The sequence below is a fragment of the Onychomys torridus genome, chromosome 18 (assembly GCF_903995425.1).
Source record: "Onychomys torridus chromosome 18, mOncTor1.1, whole genome shotgun sequence".
Taxonomy (NCBI): Eukaryota; Metazoa; Chordata; class Mammalia; order Rodentia; family Cricetidae; genus Onychomys; species Onychomys torridus.
In genome coordinates this window covers 62,542,241-62,563,799 of record NC_050460.1, presented here as the reverse complement: position 1 = coordinate 62,563,799, position 21,559 = coordinate 62,542,241, and the positions used below count along the sequence as shown (strand labels likewise).

Sequence of the window (21,559 nt, the reverse complement as noted above, 5' to 3'; positions counted from 1 at the left end):
ATTCTAATCAACACCTTCCTTTATGTGTAGACTCATGTTCCGCTAGAGAGCACTGAATAAGCCGGCATCTTCTGCAGTTAAGTTGGCATTTGCTTCATGTCTGTGGGACAGACTGGTCCCGGTCTTGTAAGATGCTTTATTTAACTATTCCTGCTGATAGAGATCTACTTTCCTTTAAAAGTCAGTTCAGGTCACTTATAGTATCAGGATAACTAACATTTGGTCTGAGTTTTCTTTTTAATCTTTAAAAAAAAAAAAAAATCTTTCGCTGGGCAATGGTGGTACATGCCTTTAATACCAGCACTTGGGAGACAGAGGCAGGTGGATCTCTGAGTTTGAGGCCAGCCTGGTCTACAGAGCGAATTCCAGGAAAGCCAAGACTACAAAACCTTGTCTCAAAAAAAGAAACAAGAAGACAAACTTCATATTATGGACTAGACTGTGCCTACATGTATATAATCTGATCATTTGGAAATTGTATGTGTTCTAGTAATTGTTACTCCTTTTTGATTATAATCATTTATTTATTGTGTCTGTGTATGTGTGTGGGTGTGAACATGTCATGATACATGTGTGGACTAAGAGGACAGTTCACAGGAGTTGGTTCTCTCTTTCCATCTGCAAGTCCTGGGCTTGAACTCAGGTCCTCAGGCTTGGCAGCAGGTGCCTTTACCCTCTGATCCATCTTGAAAATCTTAGGTCGTTTTTATTGTGGCATATTACATCACAGAAAATACATGAAACACAAATGTGTAGTGTAACGGCCCGATGGATAACCAACATGAACAGAAGTGGTCGCTCCCCAGAAGTCCCTGTTTTTCTTTTTTGTCCCCTACATCTCCCTTCCGTAGAGAGCCACATCCCTTTCTATTAGTCATTCCTTTGTGTTTTGAGACTATGTGGTCCTGGGACTCACTCTGTAGACCAGGCTGGGCTTCAGTTCACAGAGATCCACCTGCCTCTGCCTCTCAAGTGCTGGGATTAAAGGCATGCGCCACACCCAGAACGGAAAGATACAGTGTTCACTCTGTAGACTTAGCTTTCGCTGGGGCACTTAGAGATGGATTCACATTGTTACTCCCAGGCTTATTTCCTAGTGTCACTGGTATATCATGTTCTGTTAACATGTTATGGTTTATTCCACTAGTCAGTGTACAGGGACAATTAAGGTGTTTCTCCTCTGAGATTCAGAAGAACCACGGTGATTTGGATAGTTTTAGATATACCTCCTGATATACATTCCTGTGCATTTTTCTTTTCTTTTTTTTTTTTTTTTTGAGCTGAGGATCGAACCCAGGGCCTTGTACTTGCCAGGCAAGTGCTCTACCTCTGAGCTAAATCCCCAACCCCAGGCATTTTTCTTAAGGTAGGAATTTGGGGAGAGGGGTCTGGGGAGATGGCTCAGAAGTTCCCAGCACCTACACGGTGCCTTACAACTGTCTGTAAATTAAATTCCAAAGGATCCAGTTCCCTTTTCTGGCTGCCTTGGGCACCAGGCACCTAAGTGGTGTATGGACAGAGATGCAGGCAAAACACCCATGCATATACATTTTTTTTTTTTTTTTGAGACAGGATCTCTCAGTGTGTCTCTGGCTGGCCTAGAACTCTGTGTAGACTAGGCTGACCTCAAACTCACAGAGATCCACCTGCCTCTGCCTCCCGAGTGCTGGAGTTAAAGGTGTGTGCCACCACACCTGGCCAACACCTTTATATTTAAAGATAGCTATTTGGGAGTGAAAATACTGGTTTTAGGTTATACATATCTCATTCCTCCTGGAGATGGCCACATTGTGGTACTGTTGGTATTGGTTTTTAGCAGAACTGGAGTTTATGAAAAAGAGGTTTTTAACATAGATCTAAGCAGATCTTAATAGAGGTGCTATGTAGGCTTTCCCCTTGGAAACATTGGCTCCTGGAGCCAGGGGGTCCTTAAAACTCTGGAGGTACACAGTTTATACACTCTCTCAAAAGGTAAGAAAGTTGCAGGATTCACAATCCCCCCCCCCCCCACACACACACTTGCAAAAGCAGTAAGCTATTGCCAGGAAAGGGGAAGTGTCTCCAGTTGAGCGGCTGGCCAGTGGTGCAGAGCTCCACAGGTATGTGGCTTTCATGAGTGGTCCATGCTAGCTAGGGTGGCTTTCAGTGATGCCGCAGCCCTTGAGCCACCATGCTTCTGTGAGTAACGCCAGGCAGCTCATCCGCTCGCTCCAAGCTGGACTTGGGTGGTGGTTGATGTCCTGTCCGGGGAGAAGGGCTGTTTGTTCCCATCTTCCCAGGGAAAGTCACACCACGGAAGTAAGTGCCCAGGAAAGTATGATTCCCCTCTTCTCTTGATGTCATCATCTTCAGAGTCCTCATTGTACGGTGAAAAAGTGGCCTCAGAGGAATCCAGTAATATTGCAGGGTCACATCGGGATTGGAGCTGGAACTCTGCTTTCCCTGGCTCTGAAGCCTGCAGTCTCCCTGCTGCCTCGTTTATTTGATTTATTGTTATTGTGGGGGGGGGGCTGGGTGCTGTGGAGCATGTGCAGTCAAAGGACCTTTCAGGGGGTGCTTCTGTCTCCCACCTTCTCGTCCTGCCCTGCTATGTGTCCCTGGCCGGCTGGCCTGTGACCCTCCAGGCAGTTCTCTTGTCTCCTCCCCTCTTGCCCGCCGCGAGAGTCCTGGGATTGCAGGCGCACCACCACTCACCAACTTAGACTGATGGTTGGGCCTGGACGCAGGCACTTTTACCAGCCAAGGCATCTCACTGGGCCGTGCTGCTTTCCCTAAAGACAGGACTGTCTGCTGCTCAGGAGAGCTACGGCACTGGGACTTCCCTGGGGTGTGTGTGTGTGGGGGGGAGTGTTGTTCAGGGTGGTCTCGAAGGGCAGGCTTCTGTCTTGGAAGGACTTGGGTGTCATTTTTGGAAGCAGGCTACTTTTCCAAGTCCGTGAGTTCAGTGTGACACCAAGTTCTCAGCTGGCACATTTAACTTCCTCACTAAACTTGCCCCCCCCCCCCCTCTTGCTTTTAGCATTCAGCCCGTGTATGGAGCTCAGCATCCTCCTCTGGATCCTCGACTCACCAAAAAGTAAGTGAAGACCTTATCCCCCACAGTCTTCCCCCACCCACCGCCTCCTCTAGTTGCTGAGGTGATATTTCCTGTCTGGCCTTTCCAGGGCCAGGGGCAGTCTTCATCCAGTGAAGATTTGCACTGTGGACTGGCTTTGAACTCATGAAGATCCCCTCCCTCTGCTTCCATAGTGCTGGAATTTTAAAGGCCTGCGCCACTATCCTGGCCAAAGGGGCAGTGGTTTTTAAAAATTAATTTGTGTGTACGTGTGTGTTTGCCTGGGTATGTGTATGTGTACCATGTGGGTGCATGAGAAAGCTGGATCCCCTGGAACTGGAGTGTCAGGCAGTTGTGAGCTACCATGTGGGTGCTGGGAACTGCACTCAGGTCCTCTACAAAAGCAAGTCTTCTTAACCTCTAAGCCACCTCTCCAGCCCCATGAAGGGGTGATTCTTGAGACAGGATCTTACTGTGTATTGTAAGCCAAGTTAGTTCTGCAGTCTGATCCTTTTGAGGCCTTCCTGCCTCAGCCTTCCAAGGGTAAGACTATGGGCATACACCAACATATGCCTTAAGCTCCTCCCTTTCTCTTTTTCCTCCTCCCTCCCTCACCTCCTGTCTAGGGCCTTGCACATAATAGGCCAGCACTCCGATGCTCAGACCCCCCCCCCCACTGTCCCCTCTACCACCACCACCCCACGCTTTGTTTTCTATGATGGTTGTGTAACATTGCCGTTACATACAGTAAATTCTGTTTCCTCTGGGCTCTGTTGCATTGACTATGTAGCAGGCTGTTTGACTTCTTGTGCAAGAGCCCTAATTTTATTCAGATGTTGAGTAAGCAGCCATGCACTTAGGGAAGGTGTTAGCATTGGTTTAAGCCTTAGTTCATAGTTCTTTGATAACCCCAGTGACTGGTTTAGGGTGGACTTACCAGTGGGTGGGGTTCATGGAAACTTTTAAAAAGATGTTTATCTTATTTTTAATTGTGTGTGTGTGAGTGCCCACATAGTCCAGAAGAAGGGGTTGGATCCCATGGAACTCTGAAGTTACAGGCAGCGGGGAGTACTAGACCTGGGTGCACTCAGATTGTCTGCAAGAGCAGCATTCACTCTTACAGCTGAGCCGACTCTCCAGCCCATGGAAGCCCTTTTTAACCAGACAGACAGACAGACACTATGAATGAAATGAAGTCTACAAAGGAGGCACTATTAGCAGCTGTTCACCTGCCTCCTGCTTCCTTTTGAACTTGGTAGTGAGGTGAGATGCCCAGGCCTGTGACACATGACTGCAGCTCCCAGGGAAGGGACAGAGACTGGAGGTGGGCACCCAGTGGCCTGACACATGCGCTGCGTCATTTAAGCATCGCAGTTGAGTGTTGTTACTGTAGCAGAAGCATCCATTAGATCTCATCCAGCTGGTTTTATAATTGCCTGAGAACCACGGAGTTAACATGTAAGCCCACCATCCACCCATTCTGTAGGCAGTGGGTACACTTTTATGTTTGCGTCCTGGTCACTCGCCCTACTGTGCCCATCATCAACTGAGTTTCCACAAGTTGCAAACTCTGCTAGCTTTGTTTTCTCACCTGTTAGTCATGTAAAGCTCAGGATGCTGCCCCTGGTCACTGTCAGGTGACTTCACTTGGCTTCAAATCAGAATGAATTGGTTCTGATTAATGGCTCCCCTTTCTCATGTCTGTGCTGGCTCAGTAGTCTGGAACATGGGGGCTCCACGACTGGAGCACCAGACTGTTTTACAATCCCAGATTGTTGCTGTGAAGCATTTATGGCCCTTGGTTTAGTGCCTTTGTTTGGACAGTTTGATTGCTTTCTCCGCTCAGCTCCAGACCATTATTAGTCACCACATGGTTAATCTCCATCATGGTAGAAGCCTCTACATCCGGTCTTCAATTATCTAAACTGCACGTGCGCGTTAAGTCATCTCCTGTCCGTGGTGGATACTGACTCCAATTTGCTAAATTATTACTATTAGTGGCAATACTGCCTGCAATAATTTTTATAGCTCAAATAAAACCAGTGTTATTGCTGAGCAGCCCCTCCAGCCCCTTGCTGGCACGACAGGCTTCTGAATGATACTGTGTACCAGGTTCCACTCCCAAGTTACAGCACTAGTTCATGGGGAGCCATACGAGGCTCCAAGGAGACTGGGATTGTTTGAATGTCACTTTACACGGGTTAATCAATATAATTTACATGTCGTCCTAAACATGTGCGGACCTTATGTCAACCCAAACAATTCTGCAGGTAGGGCAGCCATTGCAGTGAAGCTGATAAAACAGCAGCTCTTGTGTGTTCCGAGCAGCACAACCCAGGCCATTCTTTTTCAAGATGCCTGCCTTCACCGGGTCTCGCACAAATGTGTCGTCTATTGTCTTTCTACTGTCTTCTTCTTCTTCTTCTTCTTCTTTTTTTTTGATTCATTTCCTTTCTTTTCTTTTCTTTTTTGTTTTGTTTTGTTTTGTTTTGAGACAGGGTTTCTTTGTGTAGTTTTGGTGCCTGTCCTGGATCTACACCAGGCTGGCCTTGAACTCACAGAGATCCAGGATTAAAGGTGTGTGCCACCGCCGCTCGGTTTTGATTCATTTTCTAAAGATTTATCTTTTCATGTGTATGAGTGTTTGCCTCTATGAATGTCTAGGCACTGTGTTTTTGTATGTGTGTGTGTGCCTGGTGGGTGAGGAGGCCAGAAGAGGGCATCAGCGTCCCTGGAACTGGAGTTCAGATGGTAGTGAGCCACCATGTGGGTTCTGGGGACTGAACCTGGTCCTCTGCAGGAGCCACAGGGGGCTCCTAACCATTGAGCTGTGTCTCCAGCCCCTAAGATTTATTATTTATTATTAAAATTGTGTGTGTGTGTGTGTGTGTGTGTGTGTGTGTGTGTGTGTGGTGACTGTGTGTGTGAGACTGTGTGTGCATCTGTGGTATGTAACTGTGTGTGTGTGAGAGAGAGGGAGACTGTGCATCTGTGTGTGTGTGAGTGTGTGTGTGTGTGTGTGAGAGAGAGAGACTGTGTGTGCATCTGTGTGTGTGGTGTGCATCTGTGTGTGTGGTGTGTGACTGTGTGTGTGTGTGAGAGAGAGAGAGGCTATGCATTTGTGTGTGTGAGTGTGTGTGTGTGTGTGTGAGAGAGAGAGATTGTGTGCATCTGTGTGTGTATGAGTGTGTGTGTGTGAGAGTATGCATCTGTGTGTGTATGAGTGTGTGTGTGTGAGAGAGAGAGAGACTGCATCTGTGTGTGTATGAGTGTGTGTGTGTATGAGAAACTGTGCATCTGTGTGTGTATGAGTGTGTGTGTGTGTGTATGTGTGTGAGAGAGAGAGAGACTGTGCATCTGTGTGTGTATGAGTGTGTCTATGTGTGTGTCTGTGTGTGTGTGTGGTGGTGTGTGTTCATGAGTGCAGGTGCCTGAGGAGGTCAGAAGTGTTGGATCCCTTGGGGAGAATATCTTAGCGATGGGGACTGCAGCTCTCAGGCACAGTCTGCTCTGCTGTCTGGAGTGGCCAGCCTCACTGAGTGAAGGCTGTGGTGATGTGTTTACCCCACTGTGGTCTGGTTCCCATGCACTGTAGACCATCACATGGCTGCTTCTCTCATGAAGTCTGAAGCTAATTGTGTTTTAAAAAGGAAAAGAAAAAGCCCAGTAGTGGTGGCCCATGCCTTTAATCCCAGACAGGTGGATCTCTGTGAGTTCGAGGCCAGCCTGGTCTACAGAGTGAGTTCAAGGACAGGCCCCAAAGCTACAGAGTCACCCTGTCTCGACAACAACAATAACAACAAAGCAAAAGCCCAGAGTACACCAAGCTCAGACGTCCTTCTCGAGGTTGGTAGAGTCAAAAGAGCAGCCTTTCCTTCTGAGACTTAATGCCGGGTGCGTGGACCGTTAGCATCCCACCCTCAGCACTTACATCCTGCTCTGATGGCAACTCCAGCTTAGGCCGGTGTAACAAATCTGCTTGACACCTCAGTGGATTCTACAGTTAAGGCTTAGTTCTTGCTTATGTGTGTCCAAAGTGGGGTGAGGCAAGGGTGGAGGGTGGGCAGGCTGTGGTCCACCTCGTTACTCAGTGACTCAGGCAGAGAGACCCCTACCACCTGGAACCTTACAGGGCACAGTGGCCACGAGGGGCCATGGGGCAGCTACCAGCAAGGCATGGCTGCCTCACTTCTCTTAGCCTAAACTAATCAGATGGTTTCATGAATTCGAGGATGCTGGGAAATAATAGAGTGTTTGGAGAGCTGATGACCTGGCTCTCTGCATCTGTGGGATGCTCCTTATAAGCAGTGGCCTTGGGTGGTTTGCTCTGAGTGTATGTTGGAGTAGTTGGTTGTTATTGTATGACAAATGCTAATGAAGGTGGCCAGGTGTGTCACACTGCTTGGTAATGCGGTCTCCTCTCTTGAAGCTTCATCAAAGAACGGTCAAAGGTCAACTCAGTTCCTCTGAAGAACAAGAAGGCCTCCAGTTTCCATGAGTTTGCCCGGAATACCAGTGACGCTTGGGACATTGGCGACGATGAGGAAGAGGACTTTTCCTCACCTCCTTTCCAAACTCTGAACTCGAAAGTGGCTTTGGCAACTGCGGCCCAAGTCCTGGAGAACCACAGCAAGCTGAGGGTAAAACCGGAACGGTCCCAGTCGACAACATCAGACGTCCCTGCCAGCTACAAGGTCATAAAGTCCAGCAGTGACGCCCAGCTGTCCCGAAACTCCAGTGAGTCTCTTCCGCCCCTCCATAGCATAGCCTCACAGTAGAGCACAGCTAGAGAAAAGAAGTTCCTGTGCAGATCTTCATGGGATGATTTAAAACAAAACAATAAAAACAAAAACCCCTCAGGCCTGAGGGAGGGTGCCAGCAAGCCTCTGGTCGCAGGCTGTCCCTGCCCTTCCCGCTGGCACTTTACTTCCAGGCACACAAACATTCCCTGCCATCCTCCCCTCCCCCCTGTCCCTGCAGTGGCATCTACAGCTTTCTGTGGTCAGGCTGTTTCACACTGCTCTGGGTCCGGTCAGCTTTACAAATACTGAGTTCACAAATGGTTCACCTCCTCAGCCCTGGGGAGCAGCTGCCCACCTATGGAGGCCTTTTTCCTGTTTCTGTGAAGCAAACTGTGTGTGCTGCAGGACCAGGTCACAGCTCCCTGATAGTCACCTACCCATCAGGTTGGGTGGACTGGGGGGAAAGACCTGTTTTGTTTGGTTCTCTCTCTTTTTCTCTCTTTTGCCCCAGAACAAGGTTTCTCTGTGCAACAGCTCTGGCTGTCCTGGAACTCATTTTGTAGACCAGGCTGGCCTCGAACTAACAGAGATCCACCTGCTTCTACCTCTCGTGTGTTATGGTTAAAGGCATGCGCCACCACCAAGCTGTTTTGTTTTCTTAATTTGGGAAACTGGCCTCAGTTACTATTGGGGTAGTGATGGTGTTGGATGTCTGGGGACTTTCTGCCTACATTTAAAGGCCTATTGCCGTGCTTAATGCTGCTCCGGTGGGTTTTATGTAAGTAAACCGGCTACTCTGAGCTGGACGGGACGTGCCCTCATCGGGTGTCAGAGCCCCGAGTGTGTCCTCCCTCAGGCTCTGGGGGATCTTTCACAGCTTCAGACCTTGCACAAGGCCATGCAGCTTGCTGCGGGCTCCTTACCATAATTCTGTCGCTTGCCTTTGCTGAGACAGGGCCCAGCTTGAACCCACAGTGCCAGTCTGAGACAGGCGCTCAGCATTGATTGACCAGGTGGCTCAAGCTATGGCTGAGGTTCCCAATGACAGGAAGGCCCCTGCCAGGATCCCTGCAGGCTGCTCTGTGTAGCCGGCTCCCCACATGTCCTCCGTGGAGCTTCCCTCCATGTACATCTGCCTGCACACAGTGGATGCTTGAGATGCCTGCCTGTCTAAGCTTCCCTCTGGCAGCTGTGGCAAGCTTCTGCAGTGCCGGCTACTTCCTGTTCAGTGTTCAGTGTTTGCGTTTAAGGTCCAGGTGTTGAAGAGTGTCATGCAGCCTCAAGGAGGAAGGCAGCTTCTTTTTGTGGCAATTCATTAGAAAGAGTGTAGGGGTCAGACAGTCCCAGGGCATCACCTCTGCCTCCCCAGTTCCTCCGCTTCCCAGGCTGAGTTCGTTCTTCTATAAAGTAGTGAGAAATTCTTAGCAGATGTTGTAAGGGATCACGGGAGAGACCCCTGCTGAAATGGTCAGCCTGGCACCTTCTACATGGCAAACACTCTCTAAGCGCTGGTCCTGCACTGTGACTCCCAGCCACTGTCCGATTTAGACCGTCTGCAGGAGAACACAGCGCTCAGCTCAGTTGTCTCCACTGCTTCAGTGGAAACCAGCTGAATCCGAAGCTGGTTCATTTGAGCAGGGATGTGGAGCACTGAGGAACCAGCTCCTCAGCACTGGGTTCCTGATGCCAGAGCTTTCTACCCACCTAGAAAGGCTCCTGGTAGGTCAAGGGCAGGCTACAGAGCTGTAGAGGGCAGCCAGTGTGCTCTGCAGGATCATGGCTTAGCCTTTCAGGCACTCTGTGGTGGATGGAGGGGAGAAGAGCCCTGCCTGAGGCTATGTGGCTACCACACTCACCCCGTCCGAGGCCCTGAGGAGAGGTCCAGGTTAGGGTGGATCATCTTCCTTGGTTTCTCCACACACATTCTCAGAAGTTCCTACAGCATCTGGAGCTGGCTGGCCCCAGTCAGTGGGCCACAGCTGCCCTCTGCAGCTGCGTGTGCAGCCCCTCCTCTGCTTGGGAGCAGAGCCCTGCTGGGCCTCATCCTCTCGCTGCTGCTCAGCTGGATCCTCAGGCAGTGCCCCGGAGAAGGCACCATACCACCTAGCCCGAGAAGGCCCGGGGGTGTCTGATCCATGGCCTGCCCATGCAGTTCTCTCTTTTTTCAAATCCCCTCAGGTGACACATGCCTGAGGAACCCACTCCACAAACAGCAGTCTCTCCCTCTCCGGCCCATCATCCCCCTTGTTGCCCGGATCTCCGACCAGAATGCTTCTGGGGCCCCTCCAATGACAGTCCGGGAGAAAACCCGCCTAGAAAAGTTCCGTCAGCTCCTTTCTAGCCACAACACCGACTTAGGTGAGTTCCTCAGAGCCCTTGGCAAGGTAGGCTGCGGTGGTGGTGGGTCCTCAGAGCACAGAAGCTTCTACCCTCTTCCTTCCTTTATTTCCTAGCAGCTCCGGTCTGGTGCCGGTGCAGCGATGCACAAGTATTTAGATAGAAGTCTGTTATCAGAGATAGGGACCAAAGTCAATATGGCTGTCACGGGGTCCCTGTGCAGGCCATGGGACACCTCTTCCAGCTCCGTCTCTGCTGCCTCCAGGGGTTCTCATGCAAGTCCACACCAGTCCACACTGGGCCAGGGCTATCTGATACGGACAATGAGAAATGAATCTTAGCCAGGTCAGGTTGGAGGGATCACAGCAGGACCAAGGCTGTGACAAGTTTGAGAGAGCAACCAGACTTTTTATACCTTATCAGAAACAGAATGCAGTGGTGGTTGCCAGGATACATTGATGTTTGCAAGCTATATAGGGCATACAAGATTCATGTCTCAGACCCGTCAAACTTCTGTATGCTTCTCTGACTTCTAGGAAACACAGAGATACACAGGCAGCCTGAATCCTTCACTGCCTGAGGGAATGCCTTGTTCTCTCAAGAACTGAAAGGCACACAGTGCCCAGGAACCACAGACTTTAACACCTATGATGCATGCCTCTCAAGGCAGCCAGGCCAGGCCAACTCCATGATTCCCTATACACACCTACCGATTCTCTGAGCCAATGATTACTGCAGGTGCCCCACCTCCTGTTGCTTGGGCCTGCAGTGTGGAGCCTTTCCCAGCTTGTCTTAGCAGGCATTTAGTGGTGGTAGTCATGATCTTCAGTGGTAGGAGGCATCTGGCCAAGGTTTGTTTTAGGGCTTTTGTGGGAAGACCTGACTCAGTGAGGCTGTTTCTGTGTGTAGATGAATTGAGGAAGTGGAGTTGGCCAGGCGTTCCCAGGGAAGTTCGACCGGTCACGTGGAGGCTCCTGTCGGTGAGTTCCACCCACCATGAGGAGAAGCGTGGGCCTCACACAGCCCTTTGCCTGCCAAGGTTGGTCTGGGCATGTTGATCTTAGGCCATAGACTTCTCTGGTCCCTCTGCCTGGCACAGCTGTGAGGCTGTGTGCAGAGAGACACATCCTTGAGAGTGTATTCCCACGCCTGCAGGTGAGTGCGTTGTTTCTACAGAGTAAGTGGAGAAGGCCAGGAGCTGACTCCTGTGGTCACAGTGTCGCTTCCTTAACAAAGCGGGGAGGGATCTCGCAGAACAGGAGGACCCCAGCGCTGGCTTAGAGGACGCATCAGCATCCTGAGTGTTCCAAATCCATTTCCCAGCTCTGAAGAGTCAGCTCCAGGCTCTCAGGAGCCAGACAGGTCTTCCTTCCCCACGCTCCGCACCACCCCAGCTCCTGCTTTGGGATGCTTGATGTGGAGCCTCTGGAATCTGTTCGCTCATTTAGTAAAGGTTTTCAAAGGCTTGTTTGCCATGTGCATACCCCAGATCAAACGAGCCCCCGGGCCAGTTCCCCAGCACTCACTGTGGAAGGCTCTATTATGCTCAAGACCTTGGAGAGGAGGGTCAGCTGTGCAGTCAGTGCTCTGCCTCTCCTAGGAAGTTCACATGCGTCTCGGAGTGAATTTGGTGAGCAGAAAGGGAACAGGAGACTGGGGAGTGAGAATGGGATCCAGCCTGGGGATAAGACAGAAGCCAGGGTGCTAGCTCTGTCCCAGCCTTTTGACTCGGTTCAGCTGGCCGAGCTGCGGGTTCCCAGTGTTACGCTGGAAAAGAATGTGCAATCTGGACCAAGAAGTGCCACACAAGTTGCCAGATCCTTCCAGTTCCCTTGGAGGCTGTGACTCGGGTCCAGATTCCTCCCACTGACCTCCATTTACTGCTCAGCGGTGCCAACTCTGGGAGCCCCATGGTGTGAAGGCAATGGGCAGGTTGGGAAAGCTGGCCTCCCTTCGCCTGCCCACCCAGGGTCCACTAACCAGAAGAGGGCGAGCACCAGGTGGCCTGACCCCAAAGGGACCCGCCTCATCTTCCTGGTGGTCCTTCTTTCTGTTCCTTGGTGGTTTCCCAGCTACTGCTCAGGCTACAGTGAAAACCCATCCTCTGACGGACAGTGTTGTCTTTAGGGCTATCTCCCGGCAAATACCGAGCGGCGGAAGTTGACCCTTCAGCGGAAGCGGGAGGAGTACTTTGGCTTCATTGAGCAGTATTATGACTCCCGAAATGAGGAGCATCACCAGGATACTTACAGACAGGTATGGCGTCTGCGGGCGGCGCTGGGCCTGTCCCCAGCTGAGTGCAAGCAGTGCCCCTGGAGCCGCTGTCCTGTGTGTTTGGGACTCCCTTCCCTCTTTTCTTTCAGCAGCCCCACAGTGGCATTTTAAAACAGAACTTACCATGCACGTGTGTGGGTGCGCTGTGTGTATTTCAATTTTATTTTCATTTTTAACTGTGTGCACGTGTGTGGATATGCACACATGAGATCAGGCGCCCATGGAAGCCAGAAGAGGGTGTTGAGATCCTTGGAGCTGGAGTTAGAGACTCTTGTGAGCTGCCCGATGTGGGTCTGAAAACCAGACTCCAGTCTTCAGGAAGTGCAGTAAGCATGCCGAGCCAGCTCCTGATTGTTTTTTCTCCTGAGACAGGACCTCACTCTGTAGCTCAGACTGAAGCTCCCCATGTAGCTGAGGCTGACTTTGAACCTGCCTCAGTTTCCTGATGGTTGGGGTTATGGGTATGTGCTACTTTTCCTTAGATAGGTGTGTTTCTTGGCACTGGTCAGAGGTGGTGTGTTCTCATCTTTCATGTGTGTCCAGATCATCACACAGACACAGGTACAGACATGTACACACACACACACACACACACACACACACACACACACACACACACACACACGGATTACCATTAGGTGTAGTATTTAGGGTGCTACCTGGTAACAAAGGTTCTGTTGACCACAGGCCATCCTGAGAGGATTAAGGGCCATGGGACACACAGTAGAGATGGAAAGTTTGAATGTGGTCGGTCCTCTCTGGACTGTGGCATCAGTGTGTTTCTGTGGCTGCCACAGTGCCCATTCAGACCCTCTGACTGCAGAAGTCCTCAGACCTGCAGAAGTGTCTGCCAGCAACAGCCTCACACGGGGGAGAGGTGGCGGGGCTGGTAAAAGGTGGGCAGGAGACAGCTGCGGTGACCGTCCCCAGAAAATCCTCTTCTTTTTTTTTTAAACAAATTTATTATGTATACAGAAGAGGATGCCAGATGTCATTGCAGATGGTTGTGAGCCACCATGTGGGTGCTGGGAATTGAACTCAGGACCTCTGGAAGAGCTGTCAGTGCTCTTAATCTGTGAGCCATCTCTCCAGCCCCGAAAAACCTCTTCTGATGTGGACTGTCTTTAAGACATTAGCCTAGGCACTGGAAAGACCTCAGATGCTAACTACAGTGACCTCTTGGGTAGCAGAAGCGAGAGCCTTGGCTCTGGTTACCAAAGGTCAGCTGCCCTGACTTCCTGTTCCTGCCCTACTCTTCCTCCCTGACTTCTTGCTCTGGCACATCTTCAGCAGCAGTTGGAGCTCTTTTTATCCGTAGCAGTAGTTATGGGTTTTGTTTGTTGTTTAGACAGGGTCTTGCCTGTATCATGACTGGTCTTTAACTCACTATGTAGACCAGGCTGGCCTCAAACTCCTGCCTCTGTCTCTCAAGTACTGGGATTACAGGAATGCTGTAATGACTGTTACACCTCCACCCAGCTGGTTTTTGAGACAGGGGTTCACTTTGTTGCCTAGGCTGGCCTTGTAGTCCAGTCTGGCCTTAGACCTCAGCCTCAGCCTCCCTGGTGCTGGGAATATGGGCATGCACCACCACACCAGACTCTTAGGGATTGTAGATGAGTAAGATCCTGAAGGAGGGGTACACACTTGGTCATGTCTGGTAAACAGGTACTGTCCCAGAGTTAATCCAACTTCAGAGAACCAGAGGAGAGCTGTGTGCTGCCTCAGGCGAGAAGCCTGTTCTGATTAAGTAGCTTATTTGGGGGTTGTAAATGGAGGTTTTTCTCGTTTTTACTGCATCCCACAGCCGTTTCCAAATAATCACTCAGAGGCTTGTATTAATATTAATTATGTATGTTTGGCTGGTAGCTCAGGCTTATTACTAGCTAGCTCTTACATTTTAATTAATCCATATTTCTTATCTATGCTTTACCACATGGTTTGTGGCATGTTAGCTCATTTTCTACATGTCTTGCTAGCTGTCTGCCCTGACTCTGCCCTTCTTCATCTCCAACTTTAGTTTGATTGTACCACCTAACCTTATTCTGCCAGGCTATTGGCCAAAACAGCTTTATTTATCAACCAATGAGAGCAACATGTATTCACAGTGTACAGAAAGACCATCCCACAGCAGGGGGTGTTTCCTGTCTGAGCTGTGGCTAACATGGGGTCATCACTTCTCCTAGGTGGGTCTAGCTGGGCGTTGTCTGTGTCCGTCAGTCTTTTAAAGCTAGGCTGTGCTCCAAGTGCTCCCTTGATTCTGATGTCTTAGACATTCTGGCCTTACGTTTGGGCTCTGGCTTCTGTTTTTCAGATTCACATTGACATTCCAAGGACGAATCCTCTCATTCCATTGTTCCAGCAGCCGCTAGTCCAGGAGGTAAGTGGATCCCTGCTGTCTGGTCCTTCTCCTGCCCGGGCCCAGTGGCTCCAGTTTGGTACCTCATGTCCATGGACAGTTTCATGCACTCTCATCTGCCCTGCACAACAGGCCTGGGTACCAATGCCCGAAGCTGGAGGCAGTCAGCATCCTTCCTTAAAATTCCTGTTCCTTGGTTTGTTCTACTTTTTAAAGCTGGAATGGTGATTTTTTTTTTTAAATTTTTTTTTTATAAAATACATGCATCAATTTGCTGTTCTCTTCCTTTTTTGTGCACAGTGGGTAATTAATAGTACCTAACTCAGGGCATCCCGTGTGTTTCCAGATATTTTTCCATTTTCCCAACTTAAATTTAGTACCCATTAAATAATAATCCCCTTTCCTCTACCACCACCGTTCTGTTTCTTGTCTCGGGATGTAACCACTCTAGAGACCTCAAATAAGTAGAATTATATAGTATTTGTCATCTTGTGTCTGACGGAATTCACAGTGTCAGAAGTCCCCTCATTAAAAGTTCTTATTGTATGTATTTATTTATATTGTGGAGGGCACGCCATGGTACGTGTGTGGAGGCAGGGGACCGCTGACAAAGGTTGGTTTTCTCCTTCCACTGTGTGGCCCTTGGACATCAGTCTTGTCAACAGGTGTACCTTTACCCACTGAGCCATCTCTCCACCCGTCCCTCGAATTTAACTATTCCATCATCATTGCTAACATTCCATCACATGAATAATGTAGCATGTATTGTGGACACGTGGGTTGCTTATCCCTTTTGGCTGTGGTGGTTAATCTATAATGAACATGGCTATGCAAATACGTTGTAGACCACGTTTTAAATTCCTTTGGAACTAAATCCACAAGTGGCAATGGTATCGATGTTTCAAGACCTCAAGTTCCTGGAGCACATGGAAGTTTCCAGGAGGACCTTTGGCTTCCTCGGGCAGGGACGATCACCCGGTGAGACCAGCGGCTTCCTCTGCAGCTCTGCTGCAGTCAGGACGTGGAGTGGCAGGGCTCTTGAAGCGAGCTTTCTCCTTCTTCATAACAGAGAGGGACAGTGGGAAGAATGAGCTGTAGCTTTGGATAGTATCCATATTCCATTTAAGGATAGAGGTCTCTCCTGCTGGGATCTGTCGTAACTTTGAACACCAAAGGGAAGATTGTGGGGGTGACGCCATTATCTCACCTGGGATGCGGCACAAAGGAAGTGGAAATGCATTCCTCTCCTCCATTTGGTCTCTGAAGGCTCAGGCCTGCTTTCTCCCCTCCACCTATCACCCTGTATGCCCACTCTCATTCTAGAGATGTGGATAGCGGCTTACCAGGCGTGTCCGGCAAATGGAGCCTGGATCCAGAGATGGAAAGCCACGCTTTCGTTTTTTCTTGCATCCCCGTTGTGTCCAGGGGTGTTGTCACTTTAGGCACAGAGAGCTAACCCAGCCCCAGTACTGAGAGGCTTGCAGAGCTGATGGTGCAGAGCTGATGGTGCTTGAGCTCTATGGATAGTGAGTCTGACCTGCCCCATGAGTGGAGGAGCTAGTAGGTATGGAAACCTTCAGGTGTGTCCTCTTCTCCCTGAGGGGCAGTTACTGCAGACTTCTCCTGCAGTGCAGAGCCTGTGTTCCCCAGGCAGCCAGGCTTCTTGTCTGGATTTTGCATCTGTCTGGCCCCTTTCCAGTGTGATGTGTGTGTCTACATCACTCATTCTCCTGACTTGAACAGCCAGCTCCCGTGTAGTTGGCCATGTAAAAGCCGGTCACTGAGGCTGAGGCTTTGGAGGAGCAGGTGCCCTTGTAAGTCCTTCTGAAAGGCCAAATTGTTTGGGTTTTGTGACACTGGGGATCAAACCAGGGCCTCATATGTGCTAGGCAAGTGTTCCGTACCAGGCACCAGATAGATACAGGTAACAGAGATGCAAGGAAACAGTAGGGCTGGGAATTCTTGCCATTTTTTTCAGAAAAGAGTGGGTCTAGCCTGGGCTACATTTTGTTTGTTTTGTTTTTTTGAGACAGGGTTTCTCTGTGTCGCTTTGGAGCCTGTCCTGGACCTTGCTCTGTAGACCAGGCTGACCTTAAATTCACTGAGATCTGCCTGCCTCTGCCTCCCGAGTGCTGGGATTAAAGGTGTTCACCACCACTGACCAGCCGTTGGGCTACATTTCTGAGGAAGAAGGGGGTCCTTTAGCAACAGAGGACAGAGTGCAAGAGGACTCCATTCAGAGGGTTTAATAAAACAAGGACACCACACTTCCCCCAGCCACATGAATAGCTCTGTTGGAAGCAGCGAGGCCAGCTCACTTCTGAGGGGCTTGGTTTCGTCTGTTAGCACTGGTGCTCCTCAACTCTTCTATCTGATTCTCTGGGAGGGGCTAACAGACAGCCTCCAGTGTGTCCCTAGGTTCCTTACATTGTCCCTACCCTAGATGACTATCTCCAGAAGCGGCCTGACATTTCCCTTCCCTCATTCTGGGGAGTCTGTCTGCAGGCCTGGCCGGGGTGGGGTGTGCTATGGTTGTGTGTGTCACAGAGACCTGGGATAGCACAAAGCCGTTCTCCAGAAGCGCCAGGCCTGGGGGTCATGGCCATAGGGCAGAGCAGTGAGCATGTGTCATTGGATTGAGAGAAGATGAGCTCAGAAGGCCCAGTGCCAGCAGAGGGCACCTACAGAATGGATGGAGCAGGACTCTGTTAAGGGAAGATCTCCTTTTTGTCCCCAACAAGCCCTCTGGCTTATTTTAATTGGTACATATATAACTCCAGAGACTCTCTCATGGGGTCTCTGGCTGGTTGATTTCTCCGTCTCAAACCCCGACTGCAGAGGCCTGTAGGACTGTATCTTTCTATTTTTGTGTTAGTGCATTGTTTATTTTGGGGGGACATGTGCACGCCGTGGCATGTGTGTGGAGATTAAAGGACACGTTGTCAGGAATCATTTTCTCCTTCTGTAATGTGGGGATTGGAGACCAAACTCCAGCTGTCAGGCTTAGTGGTGAATGTCTTCACCTGCTGGTCTTTCTCACCAGACTTTCCCCAGCTCATGTGTGGTTACATCCTGATGCACAAAGGGACTTTCTGCAAAAATAGAGTGTCACCAATCCTAGTCAACTGAACCAGAAAAAAAAAAAAAAACTTAATTGTTTTTTAGATTTTATCTTATTGTATTGGTATTTTGCCTGCGTGTATTTATGTGCACCACATGCATGCCTGCTGTCCGTGGAGGTCAGAAGAGGGCACTGGATCCCCTGACGTTACTGATGGTTGTGGGCCACTGTGTGGGTGCTGGGATCTTGACCACTGAGTCATCTCTCCAGCCCCAGAACTGAGTTTTGACCTCTTTCCCTCTCAGTGGGGAGAGTGGCGGAGAGTGGCACTTCCTCTAGCTCCTTAGTGGTGAAGGAAGGTTTAGAAAAAGATACCAGTGTCGGGCGGTGGTCGCCCATGCCTTTAATCCCAGCACTTGGGAGGCAGAGGCAGGTGGTTTTCTGTGAGTTCGAGGCCAGTCTGGTTTACAGAGTGAGATCCAGATCAGGAACCAAAATTACACAGAGAAACCCTGTCTCGAAAAACCAAAAACAACAACAACAAAACAACAAAAAACAAACAAACAAACAAACAGAAAAAGACTCCAGAGCTGGCCTGTGCGGTACCTTGCTTCCAGAAACAGAGAAGTGGCTGAGTGTGTAATCTCCATCTCTGTCATTTCCTGTTTTCTGTCCTGGTTGCCAGGTACTGAAAAGACAGAGGACGAGGAGCCTGAGCAGAACGGCCCGTGTGTCCAGGTTCTCTGCATTTCTCTTCCCTTGTCCCACAGCATTTTAAATTTTCCTACGATTTTTCACTAGTCCCCAGACAAATGGTGACATGGGTAGGCGGAGGAAGAAGTGTGTCCACAGATTAACACGTCCCCTTTCCTTCTCATCTCCTAGATCTTCGAAAGAATCCTCTTTATCTGGGCTATCCGACACCCTGCCAGTGGATACGTTCAGGGGATAAACGACCTGGTCACTCCGTTCTTCGTGGTCTTCCTCTCAGAATATGTGGGTAAGAAGCACGACCGCCGTGTTGAGTGTGCCCTCCCTTTCCTATGCCGTCTGCTTGTTTGTGTCCCCAAGTGTGCCGCCGGGGGCCAGGCCCGCTAAGAACGACACCGGCAGGCAGCCCTGTGCTGTACCCAGAGCTGTCTGGGCAGCCGAGGCAGCCTGGAGTTTATCTCCTGAGATGACCTCAGATCCCACCTACAAAGAAAGACCTGCCTCTCCAGAACAGCCAAGCGGGTGCGCTTCTGTCCTCCACGAACAGACAGCTCAGTGGTGGGATTGGGCTATTTTTAGGATTCTCCAACTGTGTCTCAGACCCAGTGCCCATGTGGACATTTGAGATTAAGTACCAGCATCCATGCTGGACCTCAGGAGTAGGGTGTGCACACACAGAGGATGCTGGAGGATGGACTGGGCCAGAGGTGTTCTGGGACCCTGGTCTTCCCCGATTCTTCTGTCCTGAGTCTGCTGGGCTCTTGTCATTGTGGAGAACATGCTGAACCTTTTCCACAGTCCCAGCCTCCTCCTCCAGCTCAGTCAAGCAGACTTTTGTTTTTGTTGTTGTTTTGTTTGTTTGTTTGTTTGTTTTTTGAAACAAGGTTTCTCTGTGTAGCTTTGGAGCCTGAACTGGATCTCGCTCTGTAGACCAGGCTGGCCTGGAACTCACAGAGATCCGCCTGCCTCTGCCTCCCGAGTGCTGGGATTAAAGGCGTGCGCCACCGCCGCCGCCCTGCTCAGCAGACTCTTAAAGGAGCCAAGGAGTATGCTTTTGCCCGTGGGTTTCCTCAGTTGCTGTCTTAGAGGTTCACAGGAAAACCATGTGTGCCCAGTGCTGTTTTCTTTGTGAACGGACAGAGGCTGACTAGGAATCCAACCCTGTGAAGGAGCAGTCAGCAGGCCACACTTATACTCTCAGTACTAGGCAGGAGAATTGCAAGTTCTAGCCTGGACTGCATAGTGAAACCCTGTCTGAAAAGATCAAAGAAACAAGCAAAACTCCTAACCAACAGAAAAAGAACATTGAAGGAACTCCAGAAACCCACACACACCCAAATTAAAGCTCTTTACCATTTGCAAAGTGCTGTGACACTGTACCCCACCCCAGCAGCTCCGGAAGGGTAAGGTAGATGTCGCAACCTATTTTACAGGTTGGAAGATCCGAGGGTGAGTGGCTAATGAGTTTCCCAAACTGCAAGGCAGATCCTCTGACCTTGGTGCCTGTGCTCTTCTCGTGACGTGATCATAGCTGAACTTAGAGTCTTATCCCTGGTCTCTGATGGGCTGCACCGCCCTCCATGTCACAGTGGGCAGCAGCACTGTAGTCCTTGATTTTTCTTCTTTAAAACATTTTAAAATGGACTGTTGTGTATGTGCACGGGTTGCTTGTCTGTTTACCATGTGAATGCAGAATGTTTACCAATGCTCTCAATGGCCAGAAGAGGGCAGCAGATCCCTTAACACTAGAGTTACAGGTGCTTGACCAGCTGCCCAGTGTGGGTGTTGAGAATTGTACCCTGGCCCTCTGCAAGAGCAGGAAGTGCTCTTAGCCATGGAGCCAGCTCTCTACCCAATTGTTTTTTATCTTCTTTAAATGTATGCGTCTATTTTTTAAAAAAAGCTTCTATGATTTCATGTACAAGTGTTTGCCTTGTCTGCATGTGTATCAGTGCAATGTGTATCAGTGCAATGTGTGCATGCCTGTGGGGCCCAGAAGAGGGCGCTGGTCTCTTGGAACTCAAGTTATAGATGGTTGTGAGCCACCATGTGGGTGCTCAAACCTGGGATCTCTGGAAGAATATCTCTCTCTCCCCCTCTCATTAATAGTTCATTTTCTTGTATGTCAGGAATTGAGACTTAAAATTACTATTCCAGCTAAATGGCAGATTGTTTCAACACCATATATAAATTGCACACTTTTTTTTTTTTTTAAATCTCTCTCTACTCCTTTTAAAAAGACTCCTTTAAGCTGGGCAGTGGTGTGCACACCTTTAATCCCAGCATTCAGGAGGCAGAAGCAGGTGGATCTCTGTGAGTTTGAGGCCAGCCTGGGCTACAGAGTGAGTTCCAGGAAAGGTGCAAAGCTACACAGAGAAACCCTGTCCCGAAAAACCAAAAAAAGAAAACAAAAATAAACAAAACAAAACAAAACCATACTTCTTTAGTGTGTGTGTGTGTGTGTATGTCTTGTGTGTGTGTGTGTGTGTGTGTATGTGTGTGTGTAGTGTGTGTCTGTGTATGTATGTGTGTGTGTAGTATGTGTGTGTGTGTGTTCATGTGCACAGCTACCTGGGGAGGTCTCAGGTCACTAGTGGGACTTGGTTTTCACCTTCTACCATCTGTGTCTCAGAGCTTGAACTCAGGTCATCAGGCTTGGTGGCAGTCACTTTCATCTACTGAGCCATCTTGCTGGCCCTCTCTGGCTTTTGTAATTAGCCAGTTAGCCCCTGGCTTGCTCTGTGCTCTGCCATACTTGTTGCACAGGAGTTGGAAACAGCAAACTCAGTACTGATCCATTTGGAATTGGTAGAGAATTGTTTCTCTGTGTAGCTTGCAAGCAGTGTCTGTACCGCAGGAGCCAGCTGCTTCTGTAAAACCAGGTCCTCTGCAGATGACCCAGCTGTGCCGGGCCCAGCATGCAGTCCTGCAGGGTGACCCCACGACCGGGTACCTCTGGACTCATCACCAAAAGCTTCGGTCCTACCCAGTGCTATCAGTCTAACACCAAACTGAGTGAG

General features: G+C 49.7%; 1 protein-coding gene across 1 annotated transcript in view; it reads left to right on the top strand.

The window, feature by feature from the left end:
* Tbc1d22b (TBC1 domain family member 22B) overlaps window positions 1–21,559 on the top strand; it is a 61,533-nt gene that overhangs the window by 16,088 nt on the left and 23,886 nt on the right. The window contains exons 2-8 of the mRNA XM_036168137.1: window positions 3,020–3,076; window positions 7,485–7,792; window positions 9,976–10,155; window positions 11,044–11,114; window positions 12,262–12,390; window positions 14,723–14,788; window positions 18,714–18,828. Coding sequence (XP_036024030.1) covers window positions 3,020–3,076; window positions 7,485–7,792; window positions 9,976–10,155; window positions 11,044–11,114; window positions 12,262–12,390; window positions 14,723–14,788; window positions 18,714–18,828 — 926 coding nt within the window. The remainder of the gene's footprint in view (window positions 1–3,019; window positions 3,077–7,484; window positions 7,793–9,975; window positions 10,156–11,043; window positions 11,115–12,261; window positions 12,391–14,722; window positions 14,789–18,713; window positions 18,829–21,559) is intronic.